This window comes from Arvicanthis niloticus, chromosome 26, assembly GCF_011762505.2.
Source record: "Arvicanthis niloticus isolate mArvNil1 chromosome 26, mArvNil1.pat.X, whole genome shotgun sequence".
Taxonomy (NCBI): Eukaryota; Metazoa; Chordata; class Mammalia; order Rodentia; family Muridae; genus Arvicanthis; species Arvicanthis niloticus.
Window position 1 is genome coordinate 27620158 of NC_133434.1, and position 12548 is coordinate 27632705.

The 12548-nt window shown below is 36.1% G+C and overlaps 1 protein-coding gene across 6 annotated transcripts in view; it reads left to right on the forward strand.

Annotated features, from left to right (window-relative positions):
* Herc1 (HECT and RLD domain containing E3 ubiquitin protein ligase family member 1) overlaps positions 1 to 12548 on the forward strand; it is a 152986-nt gene that overhangs the window by 23017 nt on the left and 117421 nt on the right. For all 6 annotated transcript variants that reach the window (XM_076925366.1, XM_076925371.1, XM_076925369.1 and 3 more), the window contains 6 exons: positions 1119 to 1214; positions 4052 to 4246; positions 5599 to 5910; positions 8046 to 8142; positions 8631 to 8774; positions 10704 to 10831. In XM_076925366.1, the coding sequence (XP_076781481.1) occupies positions 1119 to 1214; positions 4052 to 4246; positions 5599 to 5910; positions 8046 to 8142; positions 8631 to 8774; positions 10704 to 10831 (972 nt within the window). The remainder of the gene's footprint in view (positions 1 to 1118; positions 1215 to 4051; positions 4247 to 5598; positions 5911 to 8045; positions 8143 to 8630; positions 8775 to 10703; positions 10832 to 12548) is intronic.

Genomic DNA, 12548 nt, shown 5'->3' on the forward strand with positions numbered 1-12548 from the left:
TTAATCTTGCTTAAGACTGCAAATGGGAGGCATAGAACTACCAGGCACCAGGAAAGGGGCTGCAAGAGAGCTTGGTGTTGTAGGGAAGAGAGAAGCAGCTAGAGGATTTATAATCCAATAACACTGCTGCCTTTTACTGCCTCATCCTTCCACCCTCACACCTGTGTTTAGGATTACCCCAGGATCTAATGTGCTAGGCAGGCACTCTGCACCTCCTTGTATCTGACAGCATTTTAGCATCTTCTGGCATAAGCTTGCTTATATAGTCACAAATTGACTTGATATTTAAGTTGACTCTATAGGCTCAAGAAATTCTCTCTCTGTGTGTGTGTGTGTAAATGTGTTTTATTCTTTATTTAATAATACTCTACTCCCTGCCTTTCAGCTTCTTTGATTCACTGCTCCTCACTGTTTGGAGTGAGGAGAAAGTAAACTAATTGTAGTGCCTGTTTTCTATCAGGTGCTTTACATATTTTTTCAATTATCATGTGAGGCAATTTCACAATTTGTGAGGTAAGGTATTATTTACCTTGATCTTAAAAGTGTGAAGCAACTGTGTTAGTCTGGATTTATACCTCTATTGAGTATCATAACACAGATTCCTGGGTCACATACTGTGTGAAGTAATCCTTATAACCTTGAGTTTACCTTTGAAATCCATATTTTTCTGATTACATTATATACAATTTACTTGCTTCTGTTACATTGGTTAGCATTTTCCACAAATGACTATCTTATAGTAGCTGTAAAATGTAACAGAATAATTTTATCTTTGGCTTTCTAGTTTCTGTCTACTTGTCTTGTCATTCCTGGACAAATTCCAGGTGTACCTAGTCAGAAATCACACCTCTTCCATTCAAGGCCATATGCCCTGTCATAAATCCTTCTTAGTGAGTCACAGATACACTGAAAAGTAGATTGCTGTATTCAAGATCCTGTGTTTTATTTAGTATGACTTTCTCCCTGTTTAATAAAGCAGTTATAAAGAGATTGGTGCTTAATTGATCATACAGGATTTGGTAGCACAACTAATGTTATAAACAGTTTTTAAAGTAGATTTTTTTTAACTTGTATGTCTGTTTCCTTTCCATATTGTGCCCCACAATATTTAATTACAGGGTTCATCTGCTGATCGGAGTCAGTGGAGAGAACCAACTAGAACATCTGAAGGCTTATGTTCACTCTATGAGGCAGCACTGTGTCTCTTTGAAGAGGTATGTAATCTTCATAGCTTTGCATTAAAAGTGACTTTGTTGTAAAATGTTATAGCATATATTTATCCCTAGAAAGGCTCTAAAAGAAAATGGTACTAGTAGTTGCCTCTGGAGATTGGAACTCAGTGTTTAGTTGCTAGGGGTTGGAAAGAGATTCAGTGTATCTCCTTTCAATTATTTTAACTTTTGGATCATGTATTGCTAACTTTTGTTGAAAAAAGTTATTGAGTAAAACAGATTCAGGAAAATGTATAAATAATTGTATACCTTAACAAATCGTTGTAAAATAAATACCCTTCTAGTCATTACCTAGGCTTTAAAAAAAAAAAAAAAAAGATTGCCATCAAACCTGACAACTTGATTATAATTGCCAGGTACCACATTGTAGAAGGAAAGAACAAATTTTCTCAAATACACTCTCTCTCTCTCTCTCTCTCTCTCTCTCTCTCTCTCTCTCTCTCTCTCTCTCTTTCTCACTTACTCACTCACTCGAGAAAAGTAAATAGAACTTGCCATTCATTACAGAAGGCCTTTCACATTCTGGTCATTACCTTTTCTCTCCTCTACACCAGAACCACTGTCTTGACTTTTAAACTAATTTCCTTGCCATTTTTAGTTGTGTTACCCACATGCCTGTCCCTGGACTCTAGTTCAAATTTTTTCTCCACTTAAAAATGTTTTTAAAATCTCTCCCCTTTTTTAATTGGTTATTTTATTTATTTACATTTTAAATGTTATCCCCCTTCCAAGTTTCCCCTCCCCAAACTCCCTATTCCCTCTCTCATCCCCCCTGCTTCTGTGAGGGTACTCCCCTACCCACCTACCCACTCACTCACTCATGTTTCAGCGCCCTAACATTTCCCATCACCAGGGCATCGAGCCTCCACAGGACCAAAGGACTCCTCTCCCATTGATACCAGATAAGGCAGTCCTCTGCTACATGTGCAGCTGGAGCCACTACTGCCCGGCTTCTTCTCACTTTTATCTTCTACTTCTCCTTTTCTCTCTGCTGTTCCCATCCCATGTACTTTTGAATTTACTCTAGTAGTTTGTCCTCTGCATTGGGCTTCTTCCTGGGAGGGAATCCTGGCTAGTTGAGGGTTTTTTTGTTTATTTGTTTTTTGTTTTTGTTCTTTTAAATTACAGGAGCTAGACAACCTATGACATTTAAAACTTATTGTCCTGGAGTTCTGGTCTTGTTTGTTGTGGGAAAAGGCATAACTAATTATTAGTAACTAGTTCCAAGGTGTAACTAGTTTTCTTAGATTGGCCTATTATTCTTTCTAATGAGTACCCATTTGGTTGTTGTAGGCCTCTCTTGTTCTGCTGTCTGCCAGGCCCTTCGTTGCTTTCTGCTGTGCAGATGGGAATGCTCTCTGTGTGTGTGTGGTGGTGCACTGTGATTGCCTGCTTTGTGGTTCTTGGAGCTACACATAGTTTGTTATGAATGTTAAATAGGAGCTTGAGTCTCTGCAGATTTGGAGTGTCTAGAGAATCATGTTGCTGTGGTCTGCCCTCTGATTTTTACAAAATCCTGATTAGCTTTACTTTTACTTTAAAAGTGTGCTTTTAAATCTCATTAGTATCTTTCTTTTTCCTCTTTTTTTTTTTTTTTTCTTTTTTGAGAAAAGAGTGAGGCAGGACCTTGTTACACTACTAGGTCTATAAATGATTAATTTCATTCTCTTGCTACCACCATCCTCCTTTCGTCTTCAGTGAAATTCCAGATTCTTTGACAGGTAGTTATGTGTCCTCATGTTCACGAGGAAAGCCTTGTCAGACATGCTTACTCTATTACTTTGCATTATTGTTGAAGGTTCTGAATAAAACTCTTCTTATCCCTTCCCATTTAGTATGCTGACAAAAACATACTAGCTCTTTAGGATTTTTCTGGTTTATGTATTCTAAAAAAACGTTTAAATATCAAATTGACAGTAATTACATCATAGTTTTAATATATTGATTGTATTGAATTTATGTGCATTAATAAAAAACAGTTGGGCAAAACTTAGTTGATATCAGAAAATATGGAAAGCGAATACAATGATTAAGTTTTGCTCTACTGATAGAAGATGTGAAGTTAAAATGGCATTCTCTTTCCTGCAACATCAATTTGTAAAATACTTTAAACCTTAATATTCAGTGTTAGTGTGTTTGGAGTGAGACTGGTACTCTAATATAGACCCATTCCTTGGTTCAAGCAGTCAGAGTTGGTTCCTATGCTTTGGGAAAAAAATATAGTAACATATGTATATATTTTGAGATAAGATCTCAATGTGTAGCCCTGGCTATCCTGGAAATCATTATGTAGACCACCTACTTCTGACTCCCAAGTCAGTAAATGGTCTGTATAACAAAGACACAGGATTTAAATATTCATTAGAAAAAAGTAGTTAATTGTGAGTTTAACGTTACATGGAATATTGTCTATTTAAGCATGAAGACTAGGCAGAAAATTTTGCATTATTTTCTTGTGTCATTTGTCAGTTCTTATTTACTGTGTCATTTGTCAACTCTTAATGACTGTTAAAAGAATGTGCATATGAAAAAGGTAACATTTATTATGTAAAGGTGACAAGATTATTAGTGATATTTTCTTCCTACTTTGTCTTTATGAACTTTGATTTTCTGTGAAGTTTGTATGTGAAAACATTTTATTTAAAGAGGCTTGATTATGTATGCTCTTTCCATGTTAGTTATTTACTCTGTGCTAATAAATATTTTAGCTATCTCTATTTAACTAAGAGTATTAGAAGTTAAGACAGTAATTTCAGAGAATATGAAAACTAGACTAAATGTATTGGTTATTTTTTTGTATGTATTTAAATTTTTAATAGGTTTGTAGAATGGCTTCTGACTACTCAAGAACATGTGCTAGCCCAGATAGCATTCAGACTGGTGATGCTCCCATTGTGTCTGAGACCTGTGAGGTGTACGTGTGGGGTAGCAACAGCAGCCATCAGTTGGTAGAAGGCACACAGGAGAAAATACTACAACCCAAACTGGCTCCTAGTTTCTCTGATGCTCAGACCGTAAGTTCTCTGTATTCCTTATGAACTGGTAGATAATGATGTGTGTGTGTGTGTGTGTGTGTGTGTGTGTGTGTGTGTACACTCTTGTGCCTTAAGTTATGTTGAATATATTTTTCAATGAGCAAAGATTCTTGATTGAACATTTCTTTTTCTTTCTTTCTTTCTTTCTTTCTTTCTTTCTTCCTTTCTTTCTTTCTTTCTTCCACTTTTTTTTTTTTTTTTTTTTGTCTTTTTGTGTTTTTTTTTTGAGACAGGGTTTCTCTGTGTAGCCCTGGGTGTCTTGGAACTCGCTCTGTAGACCAGGCTGGCCTTGAACTCAGAAATCCACCTGCCTCTGCCTCCTAAGTGCTGGGATTAAAGGTGTCCACCACCATTGCCCAGCTAGGGGCCTAGATTTTTAAAAAGCCTAGTGAAGCAGTGTATAATGGTAAACATCTTTATTGTCAGTCCTCAGGAGGCAGAGGCCTGATCTATATAACAAGTTCCATGTCCACCAGCACTGCAAAATGAGACCCTGTTTCAAAATACCAAAAACTGAAAGTATATAAATAAAAATGTAAAAAGCCTAATGAATGGTAGCTGGTTTTATTTTTGTATTCCACACAAGTAATACTTAATAAAATAGATTTTTCCCTTTTTCAGAATGGCATTTTATTTTCTTATGATCAAGTTTTTTTTTTCCCCATTTTATATTTGTAGTCCAAGGTAAAGCTTTATATTTTATTTTCATTAAATTGTATTTTCATATTCATGAGTATGAAATATGTGTATACATATTTTTTATCTGAATGATTCTTGGTTTAATGGATCTAAGGAATTTATAGAAATGTTTTTCCTTCTCCAATTATGAGAAGGATATTTATTTTATTTTTTATATTTTTTGAGATTTTATTTATTTAATTTTATGCATATGGATATTTTACCTGCATATACAAGTGTCTGTGTATAATGTAAGTACAGTGCCTGTGGAAGCCAATAGAGGATGTTGGATTCCTTGGAGCCTGAAGTTAAAGATTGTTGTGAGCCACCCTGTGGGTGTTGGAAATCAAACCCAGGACCTCTGGAAGAACAGCCAGGGCTCTTAACCCCTGAGCCATCTTTCCAGCCCCATTGTTTCATTTTTGTCATGCTCTGGTAGATAACCTTAAAGGATACATGAATTTACACTCAGCATGGGGTTACTATGAAAATACCGGTTGATGTTTTCTGCATACTGCTCTCTATGGAGGATCATGTCATTTTCTGCTCTTTAATGGTTTTCTTTCTGCCTTTTTGATGAACCTGACCTGAAGTTTTATTTTCTGACTCTCTCAAAGCATTTTCTAACTTAAGATTCTGGTGTTCTTTTATAGATTGAAGCTGGACAGTATTGCACTTTTGTCATTTCTACAGATGGCTCTGTCAGAGCTTGTGGTAAAGGCAGCTATGGGAGACTGGGCCTCGGAGATTCCAATAATCAGTCTACCTTAAAAAAGTTAACTTTTGAGCCTCATCGGTCCATTAAGAAAGTTTCCTCATCTAAAGGCTCTGATGGTCACACTTTAGCTTTTACTACAGAAGGTGAAGTCTTCAGCTGGGGAGATGGCGACTATGGGAAACTAGGACATGGGAATAGTTCAACCCAGAAATACCCCAAACTTATCCAGGGCCCACTACAGGGAAAGGTATGTGCTTTGGGTTTAAAAATAAAAACAGTGGTGTAGTAATCGGCAATATCTATCAGGTTTTGATATTTTCTTTTCTGAATTACCTCTTGCCTACCACTCTTTGTCTTACCTTTTGTGTGTATTTTATAGATTATAGTATATTTTTACATGCATCATTCAATTTTAGTTCTTTTTATTTCAACTTAAGCTTTTTACATGTGTGTGTGTGGACATGTGAGGTTAACCTTGTATATTGTTTCTAGGACAGTATTCTACTTTTTAAAATTAATATTTTTGGGGGATGGAGAGATGGCACAGTACTAAATATGCATACTGCTCCTGAGAAGACCCATGTTTTGTTCCCAGCACCCACATCAGGTGGCTCACAACTACCCTATAACACTAACTCAAGGTGGATAAGTGTCTCTGCCCTCCATAGGCACTTGCATGCACACGTGCCCCCCCTAATTAAAATTTTTAAAAATTGATTTTTATTATTTTTGTTGGGTGAAGTAGTGCTTGCCTTTAATCCCAGAACTTCGGAGGCAGAGGCTGGTGTATTTTTTAGTTTGAGGCCAGCCTGGTCTACAGAGTGGGTACCAGGACAAGGTATCACTGTCCATTGAGCCTCAGAATCGTCTTGTCTTTGCAGTTCTAGCTGTGAGATTACGGACATGTGCCGCCACTTCTGTCTTTTTACATGAAGTTCTGGTGACTGAACCTTGGTTCTCATGTTTTCATACAGACACTTTATGAGCCATCTCTCTAGTCCTTGAATGATGAGGAATTTAGAGTAGTTAAGTGATTGTCAAGAGTCTTATTTAAACAATTGGTGCCATTAGAAACAGAACTTTTTATGTTTGTCTGACTTTTTTTTTTTACAGAAGTAAGCCTTATGCAAATTTCTGTTTTAAGATTTACAATTTTATAACAGAATACATATAATAATAATTTTTTCTACCATGAGACATTTTTTCAAATGGCTATCAAATCAATTCTACACAGCCATGACTTGTAGTAGTTTAAGTTACTCATCAAGTTCTAAGACCTAAAGCAATGGGTTTTGTAACATTCCACTTCATAAACAGCAGCAAACATTTGATAAGAGTCTGTTGGGTGTGGTAGCACACACCTGTAATTCCAGATAAAGAAGAGTTAGAATTGCTAGTTTGAGGGCAGTGAGCATAGTGAGGCAGGCCAGGCCTCAGGAACTGAAAAGATACTGAATATGGAACTCTGAGGTACTTCTGCTAAATAGTCTTAATAATTGTGATTTTCTGTTTCTTTTAATATTTCTTAAGTCCATTGCTTTCCTTATATTCTTTTCAACATCCCCTTTCTATAACAGTGTAGTGTAAATATTGATAAGTGTTAGAAGGTATAAGTGGTCCCTAAGGTATGTTGTAATATGTCCTTACTGCTTTGATTCTACTAATGCAGTGGTTCTCAACATGGGTAGCAACCCCTTTGTTGGGGTGTCATGATGCTTTCACAGGGAGTGTCTAAGACCATTGGAAAAACACGTATTTACATTATGATTCATAACAGTAGCAAAATTAGTTATGAAATAGCAATGAAAGTAATTTTGTGGTTGGGGGTCACCACAACATGAGAAACTGTATTAAAGGGTCAAAGCTTTAGGAAGGTTGAGAACCACTGTACTAATCAAAGATAATTTCTTGATGACAAAAAGGCTCTGAGAAGTTTAAAGTGAGTTTATATTACAATTATATTAGTAATAGCCAGTATTTTTGAGTTACTTACTAGGTAATAAACTTCACTTGGTCAGTAAAAACCAGAGGTTTTTATGTTAATCTTAGATTAAAAAAGATCCTACTGTTTTTGTACTCTCTCCAACTCCTTCAGTAAAGACTTGATTGATGCTGTAGCATTCCTGCTCGTGATCAGACTGATGTCTTTGCTAGAAATTACAATGTCTCTTTTTGGATTGAGAAAACTTGTTCTCTTCTTTGGGTCAAAGCCAGGGTTGAGAGCTCAGGAAGCAGAACATGGACTTAAGTGATTGCTTAGTCAGTACCCTTGGTCCTCTTGACAACGTCTATGTGAGTTGTAAGTAATAATGCCTCTGAAGTCCCTGTGTGTATGTATTTTAGCATTGGTATGCTTATCAGATTTACTCATGTGCATTTCAGGTAGTTGTTTGTGTATCAGCTGGATACAGACATAGTGCTGCTGTCACAGAGGATGGTGAACTATATACATGGGGTGAAGGAGACTTTGGAAGATTAGGTAAGAGTTTTTAAATTTTGGAATTATTCTTACAGAGCAAAAATGATCTGTTACTAAAAACCAGTAAGCATAAAGTTTATAGGCAGTTTATTCTTTTTAAACTCAAAGTAAGATGTATCTCTATAGATAATTTTGTCTAGATTTTGATGCATTCTCCAAGATATAACCAAGAATCATAACCAGGCTCTGTAGAGGTTCAGAGATAAGAAACATAACATTATGAACTTGATTGTACTAGTCAGTGAAAACAAATTGACATGGATGGGTTTTTAGACACATTAAGTGCTATGATAGAAACCTAGAGTGTTCTAAGTCATCACTGCGCCTGTGGCCCCCAGGTTGGGAGCAGTCTAGGAGACTGGTAGAGCAGGTAGAAACGATTTACTTTTTTGTACTTAATTGCATGTAAAATAACTGGTAGTATATTACTTTTGTGAAATTACGACCTAGAGAAAAGGAGTTAACATTATTTCTGTCTTTTATCTAAGGTCATGGTGACAGTAACAGCCGTAACATTCCAACCTTAGTAAAAGACATTAGCAATGTAGGAGAGGTTTCTTGTGGAAGTTCACATACGATTGCTTTGTCCAAAGATGGAAGAACTGTGTGGTCTTTTGGAGGAGGAGACAATGGTATGTAAAAAAAAAAGATCTATTGGTAGGTTTGGGCTTTTTTTCTTAAAAATTGATGAAAAAAATCCTTTTCAAGTATGTATACCTAGTATAGAAAAACTCAAATGTAGATGAACAGACATAAAAACAAATAATTGTTTCTTTCATTGTTATAATAGTTATTTAACCATTGTTAACACATTGGTAGACAGATTGCTAAATATGTGTGCATTTATGCATGTCTTTTTAAAAAGCCAAAGTAGGCCTGTATAGCTCATATGTATTATTTTCATAATTTGTTTTCTGTAATATAGCAATATTTTATGGATATCAGTAAACATGTCACCATACTAAGTTTTAAAAAGGTCCAGAGTACTATTATATTTATCTGTAGGACAATTTATAAAATAAGTTTCTCATTGTTGAGTAACAAGATGTCCCCTAGTTTTTTTTTTTCTTAATGTTTGTGCTTTTTCTCCCTGCTCCAGCCATGTGTAATACAGTAAGGCTCTCAGTAAGACAGACAGAACAAAAGAATTTGCCCACTTTAATTGTTACTCTGTCAGTAGTGTACACAGAGATCAACAATACTAGGTATTAAAATGAGATAATTTTAGCCAGGTGTGATAGTGCACTCTTGCTGTTCCTAGATTTCCAAGGTTGAGGCAAGAGGGTTTGAAAGTTACAGGGTATCAGGGACTTGTCTCAAAAAAGAAAAACTAAACCAAACAAAAAAATTATAACTTAAAAAATAATTTATGTAATGGAAGTAATATAATTTAATTTATATTTTATTGATTTCTGGTGGGTTTTCATTAATATGTTAGCCATTTTCTCTCTTATTCAATGATTTTCCATATTTTCTGTTTTATGAATCTTTAACTTTTTAAAAATTATGTGAACTGTCAGCACTTTTTTCTTTTTTGAATCAAGGTCTTACTATGTATTCTTTTCTGTGTAGACCATGCTGCTCTCAAACTTTTGCATTTCTTTCTGTCTGTTTGTCTGTCCATCCATCTATCCATCCATCCATCCATCCATCCATCCATCCATCCATCCATCCATCCATCTATGCATCCATAGACAGGGACTCTGTGTATAGACCATGCTGGCCTCAGACTCACAGAGCTCTGCCTGCCTCTGCTTCCCAAATGCTGGGATTAAAGCGGTGCCTCAAACTCTTTAACAATTCTCTTGCCTCCACAAAATCCTGGGATTATAGTGGCTGGCTGGCTGGCTGGCTGGCTCCCTCCCTCTCTCCCTCCCTCCTTCCCTCCCTTCCTTGCAGGACAGGGTCTAGCTGTGTAACAGACTTGCAGCTCTTCTTCTGACTCTGCTTTTTGAGCAATAGAATTATAAACCTGTGTTCCAGTTCTGGTTAGCCTGTCAAACTAAAGGTAGAAATGCAGGCTCTGGTGAGATGGCTCAGTGGATTAGAGCATTTGCTGCTCTTTTAGTGGATTGTGGTTTGGTTCTTAGCACACATCAAGCAACTCACAACTACTTGTCACAGATCCCACACCCTCATCTAGACTCTCTGGAAATTCACATGCACATGCTCTCTCTCTCTCTCTCTCTCTCTCTCTCTCTCTCTCTCTCTCACACACACACACACACACACACACATTTTTAAAAAGTTTTTTTAATTCTAAAAAAGGAAAAAGTTACAAATATGGCTTAAAGGGGACAAAGAAAAAGTTATTTTGTGTCTTTTAAAAACAGCTTTTTGAATGAGAATAAGACACAAAAGGCTGTTATTGATTGTTAACTTTCTTGAAACAGATGTTTATTTGTTAATGTCTTCTGCTATCAGGAACTTACAGATTTCTAAGTCTGTCAAGTCATTGCTATAAAAAATTAAAGTAGTTTGTTAAATTCAGTGCTTAATAAAGAAGAATGGACTTAAGTTGCTTACCTTGAGCAATGTTTTCTTTGTGTGTGTGTATGTAGGCAAGCTTGGCCATGGTGATACCAACAGAGTATATAAACCGAAAGTCATTGAAGCTTTACAAGGAATGTTCATTCGCAAAGTCTGTGCTGGGAGCCAGTCTTCACTGGCTTTGACATCAACAGGGCAGGTAAGAGTAAGGAACAAACGTACGTAAGAGTATTTCAGTGGACTAGGTACAAGCAAAACTTTTTAGCCTTGGCTATCAGGGAACTCAATATATATAGACCAGGCTGGTCTGGAACTCAGAGATCTTCCTGCCTGTGCCTCCTAGGTGCTGTGATAAAAGCTGTGTTCTACCACTGCCCTGCTAAGAAAAAGATTTTAAGACAACATAATGAGAAGAAAATACTTAATTTTGTTTCAAATATAATAGACGAAAACAAGACAGGTTTTCTTACCTTCTTGTGTGATCTGGATACATTTTCTTTTAGAACCATGCTTTTTGAAGTAAGTTGATAAAATAAATTCATTTAGTGCTTAGAACCCTCTGACCCTCTCACCCAAATCATCAAGGCTCCTTCCTGTTACAGAATAGTAGGGAACACAAAACAAAAACTTGAGGGTACAGTGATAGGAACTAAAAAAGTAAAATGTTCAAAAAGAAGGTAAAGAGAACACCATTGAATGGTGTTGGAAAGATGGTGGTACCAAAAGGACCAGGCACAGTGATATAGAATAGTGATAATGTTTTTTTTTTCTTGATTTTATTAGCCACTTTGCCCTTGAATGTAAGAGTTTGTTGTATGCTAGACTAACATAGCTGACCAGCAAAGCTAAAATTCACATTTAATTTTTTGAAAGACTCAAGTATTCCATATGCTGAAAATCTAATACAAACTATTCATTTTATTTTATTGTAGAGTCAGTTGCATACTTTAGTACTCTGATATAAATACATGATCTTTCATGTGTTTCTCCTAGTAGGTTTTATAGTAAAGAAAACATGGATTGAAATCAGCAGGTGCTCACTTGATTTATATCCATAAGCAAATCTCAGACCTCCCTTCAGTCATATGCTTCCATTTTATGAGAGAGGAAATAATTTCTGCTTTGTGTACCAGATGGTTGTATAAGATAATTATTTGAATTTAAAGTTTTTATGTTTAACTGTTGGTACATAGTAATCAGTAAATCTGTTATATTCCAAAGGAAATTGTGTATCATGGCCATATTAGGTTATGTGAATTCCAGTGTGTATGTTTATAGAAATGAGGTGGAAAAATACTTTGATGAGCCATTCTGTTCACTGTTATACCTGTAGAGCTTTTCAATCCGTTTGTCTCAGTTCCTTCAGGCCTACTCAGTGCTAATTTTTCACTAAATGTAACTTAAGTTTAAATGAAGGTAATGTATTTTTATATGGCATGATATAATGCCAAAATGCAAGATGAATAATTGTGTGTGTGTGTGTGTGTGTTATAGTTCTAGGAATCAAATCTGGGATTTTTGCATGCTAAGCAAGTTCTGTACCAACTGAGCTACAAATGTTCTTAATCTAGTGCTCAGCTAAAAGAATATTTGAAAGAAAACTCAGAGGGCCTTACTGAATACTGTACTGAGTACTGTATTGGACTTTGAGTCTGTCTTAGTTTGGGTTTCCACTGCTGTGAAAAGACCAAGACAACTCTTATAAAGGAAAACATTTAATTGGGGCTGACTTATAGTTTCAGAGGTTTAGTCCATTTATCATCATGGTGGGAAGCATGCTAGCTCCACACAGACATGGTGCTAGAGAAGAAGCTGAAAGTTCTACATCTTGGTCCAAAGGCAGCAGAAGGAGACTGTGTTCCACACTGTGTAGAACTTGAACTTAGGAGACCTTCAAGCACATCTTCACGGTGACA